Source organism: Zonotrichia albicollis, chromosome 12 (assembly GCF_047830755.1).
Source record: "Zonotrichia albicollis isolate bZonAlb1 chromosome 12, bZonAlb1.hap1, whole genome shotgun sequence".
Taxonomy (NCBI): domain Eukaryota; kingdom Metazoa; phylum Chordata; class Aves; order Passeriformes; family Passerellidae; genus Zonotrichia; species Zonotrichia albicollis.
In genome coordinates, this window is record NC_133830.1 from 16,579,747 (window position 1) to 16,595,602 (window position 15,856).

At 45.9% G+C, this 15,856-nt stretch overlaps 1 protein-coding gene across 2 annotated transcripts in view; it reads right to left on the reverse strand.

The window, feature by feature from the left end:
• The window catches only part of RBM6 (RNA binding motif protein 6), a 58,116-nt gene that overhangs the window by 29,998 nt on the left and 12,262 nt on the right, over positions 1-15,856 (reverse strand). For both annotated transcript variants that reach the window (XM_014265919.3, XM_005485536.4), the window contains exon 6: positions 5,782-5,855. In XM_014265919.3, coding sequence (XP_014121394.2) covers positions 5,782-5,855 — 74 coding nt within the window. The remainder of the gene's footprint in view (positions 1-5,781; positions 5,856-15,856) is intronic.

Here is a 15,856-nt window from a genome sequence, read left to right on the forward strand (position 1 = left end):
GCAGCTTCACAACTCTTCTAGTGAAAAGTGAACTTATTTTAAAACACATTGGATAGCATGGTTTGCTTCTCGAGGCAAGGCAGGACAGAGCTGCCAAGAAGGAGGTTGTAGTTTTTTTATCTGGGAAGGGCTGGAGAAAACACATTGATGGGAAGCTACTATTGGCTGAAAGGAAGAGTGTGTGAAGTCTCTGGCAGAAGCTCTCTTACAACCTTCTGTGCCAAAGGAAGAGGGACTAAGAGGATTCACACGGCTTGGAGAGCTGAGATGACAGAAGATGTTGAGAAGATAGAAGAGAAAAAGGTCCAGAGAAATATTTTTGGTACTTTTTGGCAGTTACATTTTACAACAAAAGCCATCCTTCTCTGCACATGGAAGGTCTCTGCAGCACACAGAGATTAAGCCAGTCCTTCCAAACAGGCAGTGCATTTATCACAGCTTCACTGCAGGATACACACATGGACACCCACACACCCAGCCCTGTCACAGGTCACTGCAGGCAGATCCAACTGCTTATTCACAGTCAAGTGTCTGCCCAGCTGCAGGAGCTCCCCACTGCAGGCTTCCATACTCATCTCCAAAGCTGACAACTCCAGTTAAATGCTGGTACAATGCAGTGATTAGTGAAACACGAGAGGGAATGAAAAAATGATTGACTCAACATGTCAAGCCTCTGTGATGTAAGCCCAGGGTGAACTCGTGACAAGGTCACACACTGAATCAGATACAAAAAAAAACCCAGATCAGCTCTGCTGCCTGGAAATCCACTCATCCACTAGCCTGTGGAGAGAACTTTCCATACAGGTCAGGTGGCTCATAAAAATTCCTCCACAATGTGCATGTTTCCCAAACCATTAGGATGTTTACAGAAGAAACTGCCTAGGTATACAAGCCTTTCCCTCACTCAGAGTGGAAGACTCCAACAGCAGATTCTAGAAATCCACAATCAAAAGCAGGACAGGCTTTATGGGGGTGAGGGAGAGGAGGGGAAAAGGCGGTGTGCTAATGACACAACCTGAGCAAAATCCACACATCCGATATGCAACAAGAAAAGCAGAATATAATGCCACTTGTGGATCCAAGGAGAACAGGTCAAAAGCAAAGCCATCTCCAGCATCCTTAGCCTAACACACAAATGGATTTTCAGTGTATTTGTGGACATGCCACCACCACCCTCAACTGCAGGTTAAAGCTAAAGAGACAGAGTAACATTGTCAGGTGAATAAATGATGGATACCAGACAGCCCGTGAAAATGCATTTGAGGCAGGTGTCATCTTCCATTACAGAGGGAACCTGGCAGACTCTAGAAAAAAAAATGCCACACTCCACAATTAGGCCCATTCTACCAAAAGGAATGCAACTAGTTTTGATGCTTGGACACACATTTTCTTTTACTAATTGCAACACACTCCCTGTAGCACAGGCTTCAATAAATACCCCAAGGTTACAGGTCACAGGAGAAGTTCCATTCTCAGGATAAGCACATGCTTCTTCCTTATTTAATTGGGAAGCCACACAGAGCTGTGGCTTGTTACTGCAAATGTTTTCAGGACAGAAAGTCCTAAGCTTTGCCTGCTTGTCACAGCATTTTGTGGATTTTAACACAAACAGCTACAGTGAAAAGCCTGTGAAATATGATCTGCACCAGAAGCTCTGTTCACACAGAATACAGAAAGGCCCTGCAGCGAATGGATACAGGAAAATAGGCTCAGAGCAGGAGAAACACACAGTTGATGTTTCTAGCTGCACAGGAGTGGGACATGCTCAAGTGAGCACCCACCAAACCCAGTAAGAATCCCTCTTACTCTCTCCAGTAAAAAACAAGCAGGGAGTGGAGCCACTGGCGTGCTCAGCGAGCTGAACAAGGACAGCACTGCAGAGACACTGCTCTGACAAGTACCAGCCTCAGTGCAGGAAGGCACAAGAGCAAGTCTTGAACAGCCACTCCAGCACATGCCTGGAGAGCTGCACAATAATGTACAGTGTATGCATTTTTAAAAGTTCATGCTATAGCTCTCCTCTTGCCCTCTTTCTTAAGAAACGGGAGGAAAGGATTACAAAGTTGTTAGTTACTAGCAACAAGCTAGGAAATATTAATGCAGCCAGTGTTGCTAAGTTTGAGGCCAGAGTGGATTTGGAGACAATACTACAGAGTCAATTGAGACAAACCATTTGCTCCTGAGCTCAAAAAAAACCCCTCTTGCTTCCATATCTATAACAACCAATTCCATTTCAGTGAAAACAGTCAGAGAATTAAAATAGGCAAGCAGCAGAGACAAGCTCCTTCCATTTCTGCTCCTCCTGCCTTTATGACACACAATAGTACAAAGGGTACTTCATTTCCCACCTGATTTTCTCACACCAAGTAACATGCTTGTTATGTCTGTTCTTTTCTACACATGAAGGAGGAATGCAACAAGATTCCATGCCTATGGCCAAGTGCAGCCATGGGATGTATTCCCAAAGCTGCTTCCAAGAAGCCAACCTGGTGCCCTCAGACAGGAGCATTACCACACCATGGGCCACGCCAAAGAAACGCCAAATGCCACATCCCACCCCTTCAAAAATGAGAATAAGAGAGGGAAAATTATTTAACAAAAATCATGTGACTTAGCAGACAGAAACCTCCATTTTCCATTCAAAATAACTTTCTCCCCAACAGAAAAGCAGCTCATCACAGACAGAAAATGTCTTGCACAACTCTAGTGACAACCACTGTGAAACAAGAGGCCACCAGGAGCATCACCAACCATGAGACTGCTATAAGGGCTGGATCAAGGCTCTGCACAACAAACCAACAGCTCATCTGCCCTGCCAGGGCAGAGCCCCACAAAGCCAGGGGGAGAGCCAGCACCTGGCACCTCACTCATCCAGCCCTGTGCCCAGCACCTCCACGCTGGGAATAACAGCAATCCAGAACCTTCCATGTATATTAGCTGGGACCTTGGCATTAGAATAAGTTGCCAATGCATCAATCAACGAGTCAAAGTAATTAATAAGGTGCTTGTTGTCATTACTTTAGCTGAGGTAGTTCATAACATGGAATGAAACTCTCCTGCAAAATCAGGGCAACACAAATATGGGTGTTTCCTTATCACAATGTATGTAACAGAAAAGCCCCCTCAAATCTCAGCAGTCACGTATACATGCTAAGATTTACTGAATGGAGGGAGTTGAACCTGGTAAATCTGTAGTTTGCAAGTCTGGCAATGATCTTGAGTGGGTGCTGGTGTGTACTGAGTAAAACAAAAGGATTTCACAATATCAGAATGATACAATATAGAGATGTAGCAAATTGTTCTTCAGGCAAGGGCAGCTCAACAGGCATTAAACAGCATCAAAAATGTTGGTTTGGCACAAGCTATTTATTCCCAGCCTCTAGATGCCTGAGAAAGAGGCAGGTTGACTAGTGAGGGACCAGCATGTCACTTGCTATTTATGCTCTCACAAGTGACTGAATTTGACAGGGACAGTTGATAACCTTCTGAAAATAACTGAACTATCAAAGAATCTGCGTCTTAGCTAACACAGATTTTTGGTTTTGCAGCTTGCAAAAATGCAGACTCTCAGTCTAAGGAGATGATCTTGCAACTCTACCCTGGAAGTCATTGAAGTGGAATATCTATCCTCTAGGGACAACTCATAACTCCCTTTCTGAAGATCTCTATTTGTCTCTTACTGAGAATTTTAAAGTCACCTCTTTCCTTTGCAGTATGTCAGGTACAAATGCTGCTAGGTTTTTCTTATTTTTAAATTAGGTAATTAGAAAGGCTCTTTTTCATGTTCAATCAAAAGCAGATTAGTCAAGTTAACCTATGTGGGGGTAATCCAGAAATTACAGCTCTCCTGATCAAATGCACATAGCTTGGGTCATCCCAAACCCCACATTTCCAACTTCTCTAATTACTAACACCTGAAGGTCCACTAAAAGATGATGAAGATTGGCATATGGAAGCTTGGGAGGTGATCCCTTCCAAGCACTCCATCTTTCAGCATTCATCTGCACACACACAGAGCCAGGTATAGCAGGAAGAAAACGGGAAGACTTTGATACCCTGTCTGTTTTTAGCACATCCCAGGTGTCTAAGGCTGGGACCTCAACTCCTGTCATTAGCAGTTAAGGAAAGCATTCCCCAGCCTGAATGGCTGCTGTAACTGATGCTGGGGAGGTCAGTGTAAGCAGCAGTGGAACAGCAGCCAGAGCTTCATCCCAAGCATGAGTGTGCAGTGATTTACTGGGCACCTGCAGGCACTCAGTTCAGTTTAAGGATTGCTGCCTACAGGCTCTCTGCTGTAGCACTGGACCAAACCTGATCAAGTTAGAACACCTGCCCAATTCTATATACTCCAAATGGGAGAAAGGGCAGAGCAGGTATCAACAATCAGAAAAAGAGGGATTCCCAAATTCCCAGATACTTGGGAATTGCTCTTGCATAGGAAGTTAATTCATATGAGCAGAAGGGTGGAGAGACTATGGAGAGGCATTCAGTTAAAAGCAGTGTCATCTATAATTATAGATTCCCCAGTGACAACAAAATAAATTGGGAATTGTAGAAACACTGAAGGGAAAATAAAAGTTGTCACTGCTGGTAAAAGTAATAATTAATTCTGGAGCCTTCTCTCTCTGTGCTCCTCACCACCACCTCGGTGGGAATGTGCCAGGCTCTTTCCCAGCAACAGAATTATTTCTGTAAAACATTTTTGTAAGTTGCAATACCTCTGTAACTGAAAATAGAGGCAAATGCAAGCGCTTAGTGGGACCTTTGAAACCCCAGCTGTGAAGACTCATTAACTGTAAGTACATTTTTGCAGATGCACAGCTCTGAATCTGACTCATAACTCTCCTCCCATGACAGCAAGACCCAGGATTCAGGTAAAAAGGTTTAAGATAATTGATATGGATCCTTACTCAGGCAAATTAGGAGGAAGAAAGCAGCAAAGAGGAGACTTAAGGGATATGGTGAAGGAAGGGGGATCAGAAGTTGGCTCTGTTGAGGGATCCATCATTTGCAGTTTCAAGGCACAAGGAGGCCAGTATGAGATGGGAATCTATGTTTTATCTAACAAATTTTATGCATCTCACTCTGGTATAGGAGAAAACAGCTCTAGTTTCAAATACCAGGTCAGAGTAAAGGCCCTTCTTGAATAGCTCCTGAGGATTTCAGTCATTTTGTCCTTTCAAGGGCTGGAAATGTTCAGGTTTACCAGGCTCAACTGCACGTGAGGGTAGTCCTTGTGTCGGCAGCTCTGGGTTGCTAAAGGACAGGATAGATATGGGGGAGATGCACAATGAAGCATCTCTCCCACACATAAGGCATATGGCAAAGTGGAGCACTCAAGTCACAGCTGACTCAGAGCTGCACACGAGGGTGTGCACCTACAGTCACGTGTGTGTGTGTGTGTGTGTGTGTGTGTGTGTGTGTGTGCACCAACAGCCGGGGGAAGCATCACTGCCAGCACAGCTCTTCCCAACTGCATTCCAGAGAGCACAAAAACAGCAGGGTCAAAACCTGCAGTAGGAGTGTCAGCCACCAGCCTCTGAGTGAGCCAGCGTGCTGACACACACCAGGGAGGAGGGCAGACCACTTGGTGTCCAGCAGCTCTCTCCTGCTGGCATTTCTAAGCCTGATAGAAGATTCTGGTAACAACATTTAAACCGCGCTGTTGTGTATTATACAAGAACAGATCTTCCTTCACAAAAACCTCATTGGCTTTCCACCACCCCACCAAAAAAAAACTTTTAAAATCTTCTAGCAGCATTGACCGAATTGTAAAGCAACCTGGTTGGCTTCCATGCATCCGATGGCCTCTTCCAAGAGTGAAAACTCCACGCAGACATAGCCATAGTCGTAACCTGGGGACAGCATTTAAATACAGACGGGAGTCATGTTAGTGCCTTGTCATACAGAAAGCCACATTAAATCATCAATTTCCCTTTCCCTCCAATGACAAGCCCTCTAACCACCACCCCTCTATCTCAGAATGAAAAAGAAAGAAACCAGGGACTAGCTGGATGATGATTAACTGTGCAGTTTACCATGAACATTAATAGTCGTGTTCCCACTTTCCCTTACACAACCCAGTGACAGTCACACCCTTTCTTAGGGTAAGAAATAATTGCTTTGCTGTTTGTTTTTTCTAAGTCATAGTGACTTTCCATTGCCAGTTTCACATGTGCTACCTTGGAGGCAGCACTCTCCAAAGTAAGTATTGATAAATCATTTCCAAGTACCTTGCTGCAGATATATTTTATACGAATAGCCAGCATTTTAATTGGGCAATATTTCAGAGAGGACTAACACAATTCCTTTGCCTTTGCTATTTTTCTTTCAACACCTGCTTACTTTTTGAAGTCCAATCCCTTGCATTATGAAAAAGTGCAGCTGAGGAGGAATGAAAACTCAAACTTTCTCATTTTGGTATAGATATCACTGCACTCATAAGAGGGTGTGGGAGCTTTAAGTTTAGATTCAAGAAACTATAGAGCCTTTACTCTTCTCACTCCTTGGAAAGCTGTTATCTCCATCACTGCAGAAGGGAATCACTGATTTAACTGTGTACTCCAGCTACCTGCACTGAAATATTATGTCCCAAAGTGCAGGGTGAACACTACAGAATCTAACACCAACTCAAGATCCATCCCTGATGTTGAAACTATCTCCAAGAACTGGAATGCTGAGGAACAACCTAAAGTCACAACCTCACCCCTCACATGTCAAGGCCACCACACTCCAAAATAGCACTTTCCAGATGATCATGGGCAGAGATGATTGTACATGGGCACAAGCAGTGAGAGAGTTTGGCTCCCTCCTCCTGCTGCTCCTTTGGCTGGTTTGGAACAAGAGGAAGGCTGGTCTGCAAGTGACTTGTGCCACTTTAGGCACCTAGCTGTCGTGGTGAGGAGTTCTCTTCCCTTCTACTAAAGAGGCACATCTCAACTCCAGTATTTTCAACCCAGGTGTGTATCTGGTTCCTACTGCTTCAGCCCCTCACCTTCCATGAAAAGGTAATTCCATGCATGCTTCTCCCAGGCAAGGCATTCCAGCCTCCTGGGAAACAGCCCCCATCTCCCTCAAGCCTCTGCCTAAGAACATTTGCTGCATTCCCTAGTTTTTCCTTCTCTCTCACTTTACCATCTTTGTACTTTACCACATCAAAGACCAGACCACACACAATTATTTCATCATCAAGCTCTACTGATTTATTTTATCTTTTTCTTTTATTCTGGGAGCTCTTTGCATGCTGTTCTAACAACACAATCCTAACTTTGCACCTTTTGCCTCTAATAACAGGACTCCAATTCGAATCTAGCACCTCTTCCGCCTCATAGAGGAATTTATTCAATTTTCCTGTATTATTTTAGTCCATATAATTATGCTAAATGGAAATTTATCAATCTGTGTGCTGTTCAGCTCAGTGGAAGATGCAGTCCAGCAGCACAGCATCTGTGGTGGAAAGCAGCTAAAGGCACTTGACACTCGTACATCAAGTGGGCACCTGGAACTAGAGGTGTGGTTTCAGCTGGCAGAATTGACAGAAACAAATTGATTCAGCTGTTCCCACAGCATCCATTCTGCTCTGCAGTACAGCCACACCGGATCACATTTTGAAAATGAAGGAGTTCTCCTCTCTGCAGAAGGCAGCTGCTCTCCAGAAGCAGTGCTGCCCCTTGCTGGGAGACTGCTCTGCATTCCAGGCAGTCACCTCTGCTACTCCCTGCACAGTGTGCAGCCTCACGTGGTACATTTTAAAGCCTTACTCAAATCCAGAATTCTTGAGTCGCTTCTTTCCCTTCTTTTTAGAGAAGGGCTGCATGAATGATATTTGTCAGCCCATAAGGCTCCTGGTTCCCCTTCAGAGAGGATTTCTGAAAGCCTGCTGTAATCAGCAAGGCAAGATCAGAGCACTATCTTACTTCTATGTGTAGGAGACCTCATGAGAGAAACACAAAGCAAAATTGCAGAAGTTTTCATTCTATTTGCTCTGCAATAAGAGGACGTTTACATCCCAGTCCTCATGAAGGGAATGAGTAGTTTAGACATGGATTTAATCCAGCATGACACAACTGAGAGTGCAAGGCTGAATGTTATATAGAGACACAAAGCTCCGACGCTTGGAGGAATGTATGCCAGAGAATCATTCCAAGCATTACATGGAGACAGTTAAGGGGAAGCCCAGCACATTTCTCCTTCTGCACTTTCCCCTCCTCTGCTCTCCCCCACCGAACTCACAAACACAGCAGCAATAACATGTACAAAAACAATGACCATGGGCCCCATATCCTGCCAAAATGCAGCTCCAGGCCAGACGTTCAGCTCTCGTGGTCGGCTCGCAGAGGGACGCAGCGTTCTGGAATTCACTACGAGCTGTCCTTGCACAGACAGCACCGAAGTGGTGATGCAAGAAGAGAGCAGCCTGGAGCCACTTGCTGAAAACCACTGCTGAAGACGTGTGGGGGCTTGACACTTTTCCCCTCCTCCAGATCCAGAGCTTTGCATGGATCTGACAAGCACACTCAGGATGTGAGAACTACAGAGTAACATCAGCCTTGGGCTGGGCGGCACGCCACCCCTGCCCTGCCCCCCTGCCCCCAGCTCCTGCACAGCATCCTTCCATTTTAGGCCATGGCAGGGAGGCAACTGAAATGGAAGCCTGTGGAACAATGGCACCACACCTTCAAAAAGCAATGGCTGCTGATTTTTCCACCATCTGCAACAATCACATTATCCAGAGGACAACACTTGAAACAAAACCAAGGGGCTTGAGGCTGCTTCTTAAGGGGGAGCAACTACAGAGGCTCCTGCCACCAACTGTTGTGCCTCTTCCCTGCCTCCTCCAAAGGGCTGGTTTAGCTCTGTGTAGCAGCTGCTGAGCTTGGATATTTTTGTTTCCGAAGCCTTCCCTGAGTTTGCCTGCCAGAATGCGAACAATTTAGGTGCTGTTACCAGAAGCAGGGCATAGGATTTTGATGGAGGAACAGGGCCAGGCACCCAACGGCAGGAACTGGCTCCATAGGCATCCCAAGGTAAGCAGTACTCCCCTGTGAGTGAGAGCTCTTGGACAATACTCTCTGGTATTCTTCAGGCCATAGAAGTAAAACCAAAGCAATCAAACCAGCAAAGCAAAACCACTGCAGAAGAACAGTGTAAGGTTTTTGACTCAAAGAGGCCTAACTTCACAGGCAACGTTTCACATGAAGATATAAATCCTGGCCTCTTCACTTATTGATCAGTACAATACTACAGTTTCAGGATGCACAAGAAATTAGAAAGGAGTAATGATTTGCAGAAGTATATATGATCAACATAAACTCTGTCAAAAAGGAAAGAAATCCTTGTGTGGTATTTCCCCCACACAACCTCTGAGCATGCTGCAGCACAGCTACACTGTCCAAATGATTCTTCCAACAGGAACACTTGAACTTGCCCAGATTTTGGCCCTAGCACAGCCATAAAACACTCATGTCCTCATCTCCCCCTGTGTTTTAGGTCAACTGTGTAAAAGCACTCTTGTACCTTATTTAGCTACTTCCTTTCAGCTGTGCAAGTCTACAGTACCACAGGCTGTGTACGACAGATGAAATCAGAATGCAAGGAGAGGGTGCACATAGATTACAGAGGACTTCTGCTTTCCCTTAAGTGCTTCTATGTATACACAATCCTTTACGGATGCTCCCAAAGCATGCTCGGCTGTCTTCTGCACTGAAAATGGCACAAATGCTTAATACTTAGGAGCAGGGACACATTTAGAGCTCCAGGAAGCTGCTCTGTGAGCACTGGAATAAGGAACATTCTGCCTCTGAAACAGACGTGTCTTAGCAAAGTGAATTTTGAGAGCACATGGAGGGTCCCTGCTAGCATGCAATAGTTTGGCTAAAAATCTTGAAAGCCTGCCTTAAAATTACTGTTCTTTGGCTTCAGATATAGAGATCAAAGGCTTGAGATTTAAAATAAGTCTTGTCTCTATACAGACACAGTTTCTACTGAACAACTGACACATAGTAATGTGTTACTTCACCATAGTTTGTTATATCAAAGATCTAAATAAAGGAAAACCATAATGTTGTTCTCAGAGGGGCTGTAAGCAGTGTGAAGACAAAAAAAAATTCTCTGGAGTTTTAGAAGACCAAATGAAAAGATCCTGTAGTGACAGCAGCCCTGTCTGTGCCAAAGCAAAGATAGTTTTGGAAAGAAGGCAGGATGGCAACATGACAAAGGCAGCCAATCCAAGAGGCAACCCAGCTTCCTGGTCCTAGGAATGAGTGCATCAGTTGTGCTCCTGCACAGCCCCAGCAAGCTGAGGGCATTGGGTCACCTCACATCCATGGGGAGCCACCACCTGCCTTTGCAAAAACTACTGTGACAAACCCCCAGCTGCTGTGGTGCAACACAAAGATGTTCTTTCTCTGGGACAAGAAGAGGTCCCCCATTAAAATAAATCCATGTACCAGCTCACCAAAGGACACTACAGTGCCCTGGGCAGCTGGGCCACCTGCCAGCGTGGTGGAAGTCCCTGCATCTGCCAGGTGGGCCAAGCAGCCCCAGGGCAGATGGATGCAATGCAGTCTCCTAGACAGAGAGCTTCCCCACCATCACTACAACACTTGTGTTTTTTCCCCTAGGATATGATCAACTACCACAGAAGAAAAGCATCTGCAGTTCTGGAGACTTCTGGGATTCAGAGAGATGGCACATTAAAGCAGAGCCATGGCCAGCAGCTGAAGCAGGAGATTCTTGCTGCTTGCTCCCTCCAGAGACAGCCTGGCAGAGCAGGGTGCAGCTGAGGAAATGCTCTGCAGAGTTTCACCCATGCTAGAGGAGAAAGTTCTGTGGCTCCAAGGGCAGCTAGAGCATAAAGCATGGAGTGACTATGAAGGACTTCTACATCCCTGTAGATATCTGTGGTCTCACACACCGACCTTTGGGGAGCTCAGGTAATGGAGAACAGAGATTGTGCACCCTGTTCTCAGAGAATCTGCCATCTGTGATTGAAAGGAAGATCTACCTCATGAGTGGGAGATTTTGGCAATGTGCCCATGACCCCACGCACAAGATTTGCCTGTTTCCTCCAAGGAAAGATGCAGGTGTAGGTCTGTTATTATTCACTCATACCACAGTGAATAACACTGGAGAACACAGGGCTTTCTCTGGATCTCTGTGCTATTACACTGGGCTGCTATTAGGAGGCATCATACACTCAATGCTTCCAGGAAAACAGGAGCTCCTGGACATGCTCAGGAATGGCTGTACCTGTGTTTACTCAGCAGGCACTGCCTTTGCAGTGAGGATGGGCACCAGAGTAGTGCCTTTTGTGCCAGGCAGAGGAAATAAATCTGTCCCACCAGTCTGAAAAGCTGGAGGGCACCCCCGCAGCACGGCAGGGACAGCAGCAATCTATCTATGCTACCACTGAAGCCAAAATCATGAGCTCTCTCAATACCAGCTGGTGGATTCTGAGCATCCATAAAATTGTCAGATCTCTTTACTGCACAGATAAATTGGTCTTCAGAGCTACTAAAGCTGAAGAGCTATACTAGAATAAACAGGACAATCTGCAACCAGCCATATCCCCAGTCCCTTTCAAAGGCTGAGCGTTTACAAGCCACACCTGCTGCTGGGAAAAGGTCTGTCACTTCCTGCTGTCCCTCTGTGTAAAGAAGTACACTCTTACACACTCATTCATGACAGAGAACAACACTGAAACCACAGGAAACGAAACAGAGCTGTATTCTGAAAGATAGAGCACTACAGTCCACTCTCCCTCATCCATCCTGGAGAACAGGACACAGAAAGGACCTGCCTGAGACAACCTCAAAGGTGGACACCAGCAGCTCCATAAACTACAGGACCTACTACAGTCAGAGCCCCAATGGCTGTCAACCCTTCTTGGCCCAAGGAGGACAGTTTATACACAGCACAAAGGAGAGGAGAGAAAAAAACCCAATGCTAACACTGTACACACTGTAGTTTTATTAAAGACAAGCTATCACATTATGTTTGTACAGAAACCTGGAATCTGAGGAATGTTGGGGCCCTCACTAGACTCCATGAGAGAGGGCTGTGAGCTGCACACCTGGGAAGATGTTCTACCCAGGAACTTGGTTTTAAAGTGCTGCTAATGTGAACCTGGTGTCCAGGATACATGACTTGGCATCTCAGCACAAAGTAATCAAGGTAATGTCAGTACACTGTGCAAGGCCTTGAAATTTTGCTCCAGAGATGCAAAAGGAATGAGCACCTTTGTAAAAACGGATTCTGCATGTCAAAAAGGCTGTGAGCATGTTTTATGGATGGATGTGTTTGTTGCATTTTCAGAATAGGCCTTATAACCCTGAACCAAGGCTGATCACCATCAGAAACACTGACTTAGACCAGATTTGTACTTCCTATGTCCCAAGCCACCACATCACAGATAAGGCAAGAGGAGCAAGAACCCCTTTTGCTTCCAAGAGACAATGCACTAGTGCCCTGAAAGCAAGCAAGGCAAGCCAAAAGCCTACTGCCCACACAGCTGGGAAAACTGGCAAGGACTGCTATTGATGACCATGGACTAATTCCAGCTAAGTGTATTTTTTGGTTCTTGGCACGCTATTCTAGCTACAAGCTAGAGTCAATTGGTCCAGGAAGATCAGTGCTGGAGATATTTCCACAAGTGCTGGCAGGTGAGCCCTGCAGTCTGCAGCACTCTGCTGATCACTGGGGGATCTGACCACACCTCAAGGGGAAACTCCTTGTGTGCTACAGGATCTCCTGAGCTCAGGGATGGTCACCTCAGCTCTCAGCAAGTGCCTGAGCTCTGCATGCCTGAGTCATGGCTGATGCTGCAGCGTGAGCCACACAACCACCACTGTGCAAAGCACCAAGCACAGCAACAGCAGATTCTTCATCCTGTGGTGCATCAGCACCAGCCTTGATGGTGAGCCAAGCTGCCCTCTGTATAATCGGCACAACAGGCCAGATGCCCCTCTGCACCACAGCATGTGCTAGAGCCATCCCACAGCAACCCACAGCGTGTGTTTGTACCAAACCCAAGAATCCAAGTCCTTGTGGTACCTAGTCCTCATCTAACTCCATAGAGCTGGGGCCAAGCCCTCTATATGGGGAAGCCACCAGCTCACCACAAACCCACCCTTTGGAAGGGTTTCCCCCTGGGCACTGTATCACTCCAGAAAGGAAACAAAAAGGTTTTTTCTGTTCGGCACAGTTCCAGAAACACTCCCTTCCCCTGCAGAGGAGCAGCTCACCTCTCCAGTCCTACCTAAAGCTGAGAGCTGCAGCACGATGGCACCTGTGGCAGGAGCAGCATCTTGCCAGCATTTCTTCAAGAGCTGCCCTACCCAAACACCACCCACAGCAAGGAAGCTAAAACCCCGTTACATGTGGGCCTGACAAATGCACAGCCAGGTCTGCCTCAAGGGAAAGGTGATCTCACTGCCTTGGAATGCACTCCAGCCATGGAAAATGGAGAACTTATCCCTGCTGAGGAGAGATGCACCACTTTAAAAAAAAAAGATCTGCACCAATTTTTCCATTACGAGCTGGAAACTTCTGGACTCTTAGATTATGAGTTTTATCAAAATAGAACACTGAAAAATACAATTCTGAATTCCAGAGGCTTCCTGATATATTCCTGAAACCAATGATTCACTGTTGTGATATACAAGATAGACTGCACTTGGAAGGGGGAAAAAAAAGCAGCACCTTTTAAAGATTTATCTAAGGGGCTTATTAATATTTAACAGGGCACCAATGCGGCAGAGCTTAGAGAGAACAAGCAAGATAATCCAGTTTCTTGTAGGACTTGGCCAAGGCAATTTTAAGTTTAACACAGGGAGGGATAAGGGAAGCAGTTCCAAGCACCACATAAGGGGCTGGTCTGGACAAATTAAACAGAACATGAATGCAAGGGCAAGAAGGAGGCCGAGCAAGCAGTAAAGTACATTTAGCGGCAATAATACTTGCTAAAACAAAAGCTTTTCAAAACGGAGCAGGCAGCTGCCATAAAGCAGCTCATGTTTCCAGGTGACACTACATTTCTTGGGTGCTCCTTCAGCACAGGAAGGAGCCTGTCCTTCAGCAGGAGCCACCTGTGTCCATGTGGACATTGCTCTGGCCCCAGGCATTACTGCTGTTCTACCTGCTCCAGGTATTCCCGTTCCACAGGTGCTTTGTTCCTCAGGGGTGCTGCATTGTGTTCACACATACACACCCAGGATTCAAAAATGAGTATTTGCAAGGGTCAAAACATCCCAAATCTCCCAACTTCTGAAGTGCTGCACTAATTTAGAGAGTACATAAAAGGGCTGGGGTAGATCTCACTGTTCCTCCTGACTAAAATCCAGCTCACCTGGTCCCTCCAGGTCCACTTCAGAGCTCGTCTCTGCCCTAGTGAGAGAGTCCATTCTCCACCAGGCTCTCCCAGCCCAGCAAAAATTCTTCTCAGTTCCCCAGATGGGCTTATGGAGTGAGCTAGAAAAGTCTTGTGGGCTGCCAGCCATTTCTCAGGCTCACTTTCCCTGAACAGCTTTCACAGCTGCTGGTACCAACACTAACACGAATCCTGGTTGGAAAACACATGTTCCAAGCTTGTCCCACTGCATGCTGCATGCAGGAGAACAATTTGAACAGAAGGCTCACTGTGGCTTGTGCTTTCACTTATTGCTCTGGACACCACTGCAGTGTCCTTTAAGATAAGCAGCCCTTTAAGATAAGGCTGGCTCCACGTGCTTCCTTCTCCAGGGCACATGTGAGTGACTCAGCCAGAGCTCTGTGCATATCGGACCCTCAAGATGAGATCTCGGGCTTATGTCTGACATTACTCAGGGAACTAGAAATAAAGCCTTATGAAAATCAGGCAGGAGATGAGTTTAAAATATGATCAAAATCAAAACCAGGGCAAGGTGTGTTCATGTTAGACTCCTCAAAGGTCAAAGGTGTCAGCTTCAAGTTCCTGGCAGTCAGCACTGAGGCAGGAGCGTGGACAGTAAAAGGAGGAGGAGAGACCCCATTCCATGAGCAGCCAGTGCTGTCACACACTGCACTAACACCTCCAAGGAAGGGACACCACGGTGTAAAGCCACATGAAAGCCCAGAGCCCAGCAAGCAGAGACAAGCACCTTCAGATGGGACAGGAGAGCTCACAACCCCTTCCCAGAGAGCTGCTGACAAGTCATCACCACGGGCATCTACAGGAGCAGTGGGACATCCATGCTCTGCCTCCACACAAGGCTCCAGGACATCCTGCACTCCAAAGCAGCTGATAGTCTTTGAGAAGGCTCTACAGTCACCTCAAGGTTTGTTCTTTGCAAAGGTTAATTGGACAGACATAACCAAACACACTTGAGAACGCAAGCTGAAATATTTAATATAGTTATTTCTGCCAAAGCATATACAGCACACTAGAAGAAGCCCTCCTCCCCCCAAAAATGGATTTGGCACTTCAGTCTGAACGTACAGGCATCGACTCAAAAATCTAACTGATGGAAATTACAAGTTAATGTCTTTTAGGGTAATACTATAAAGTCTGACTTTGACATTTTATCATTGTAAATATCTGCCTCTTTGATTTAAATAGAATTACTATGCCACTTCTTAAGGTCTCTCACTGCCTTGTTTAAAATCTAGCCATCATTTCAGTTTGTGGGCTTCAGAGACAAAATAATCTAAAGAATCAACAGCTTGAATGCATACCAAAATCACACCAGGTATATTAAGAACAGAGTTCCATTCTCAGCACAGCCTTCTGTGAAAATAGACTTTCCTTCGCACATACAGGGTATGTAAAAAATAGGACTTTATAAAGAAATTGAGCTGCTTTTTCCAAGAAAAATCAACCATATCTTTTTCCCCAAACCAG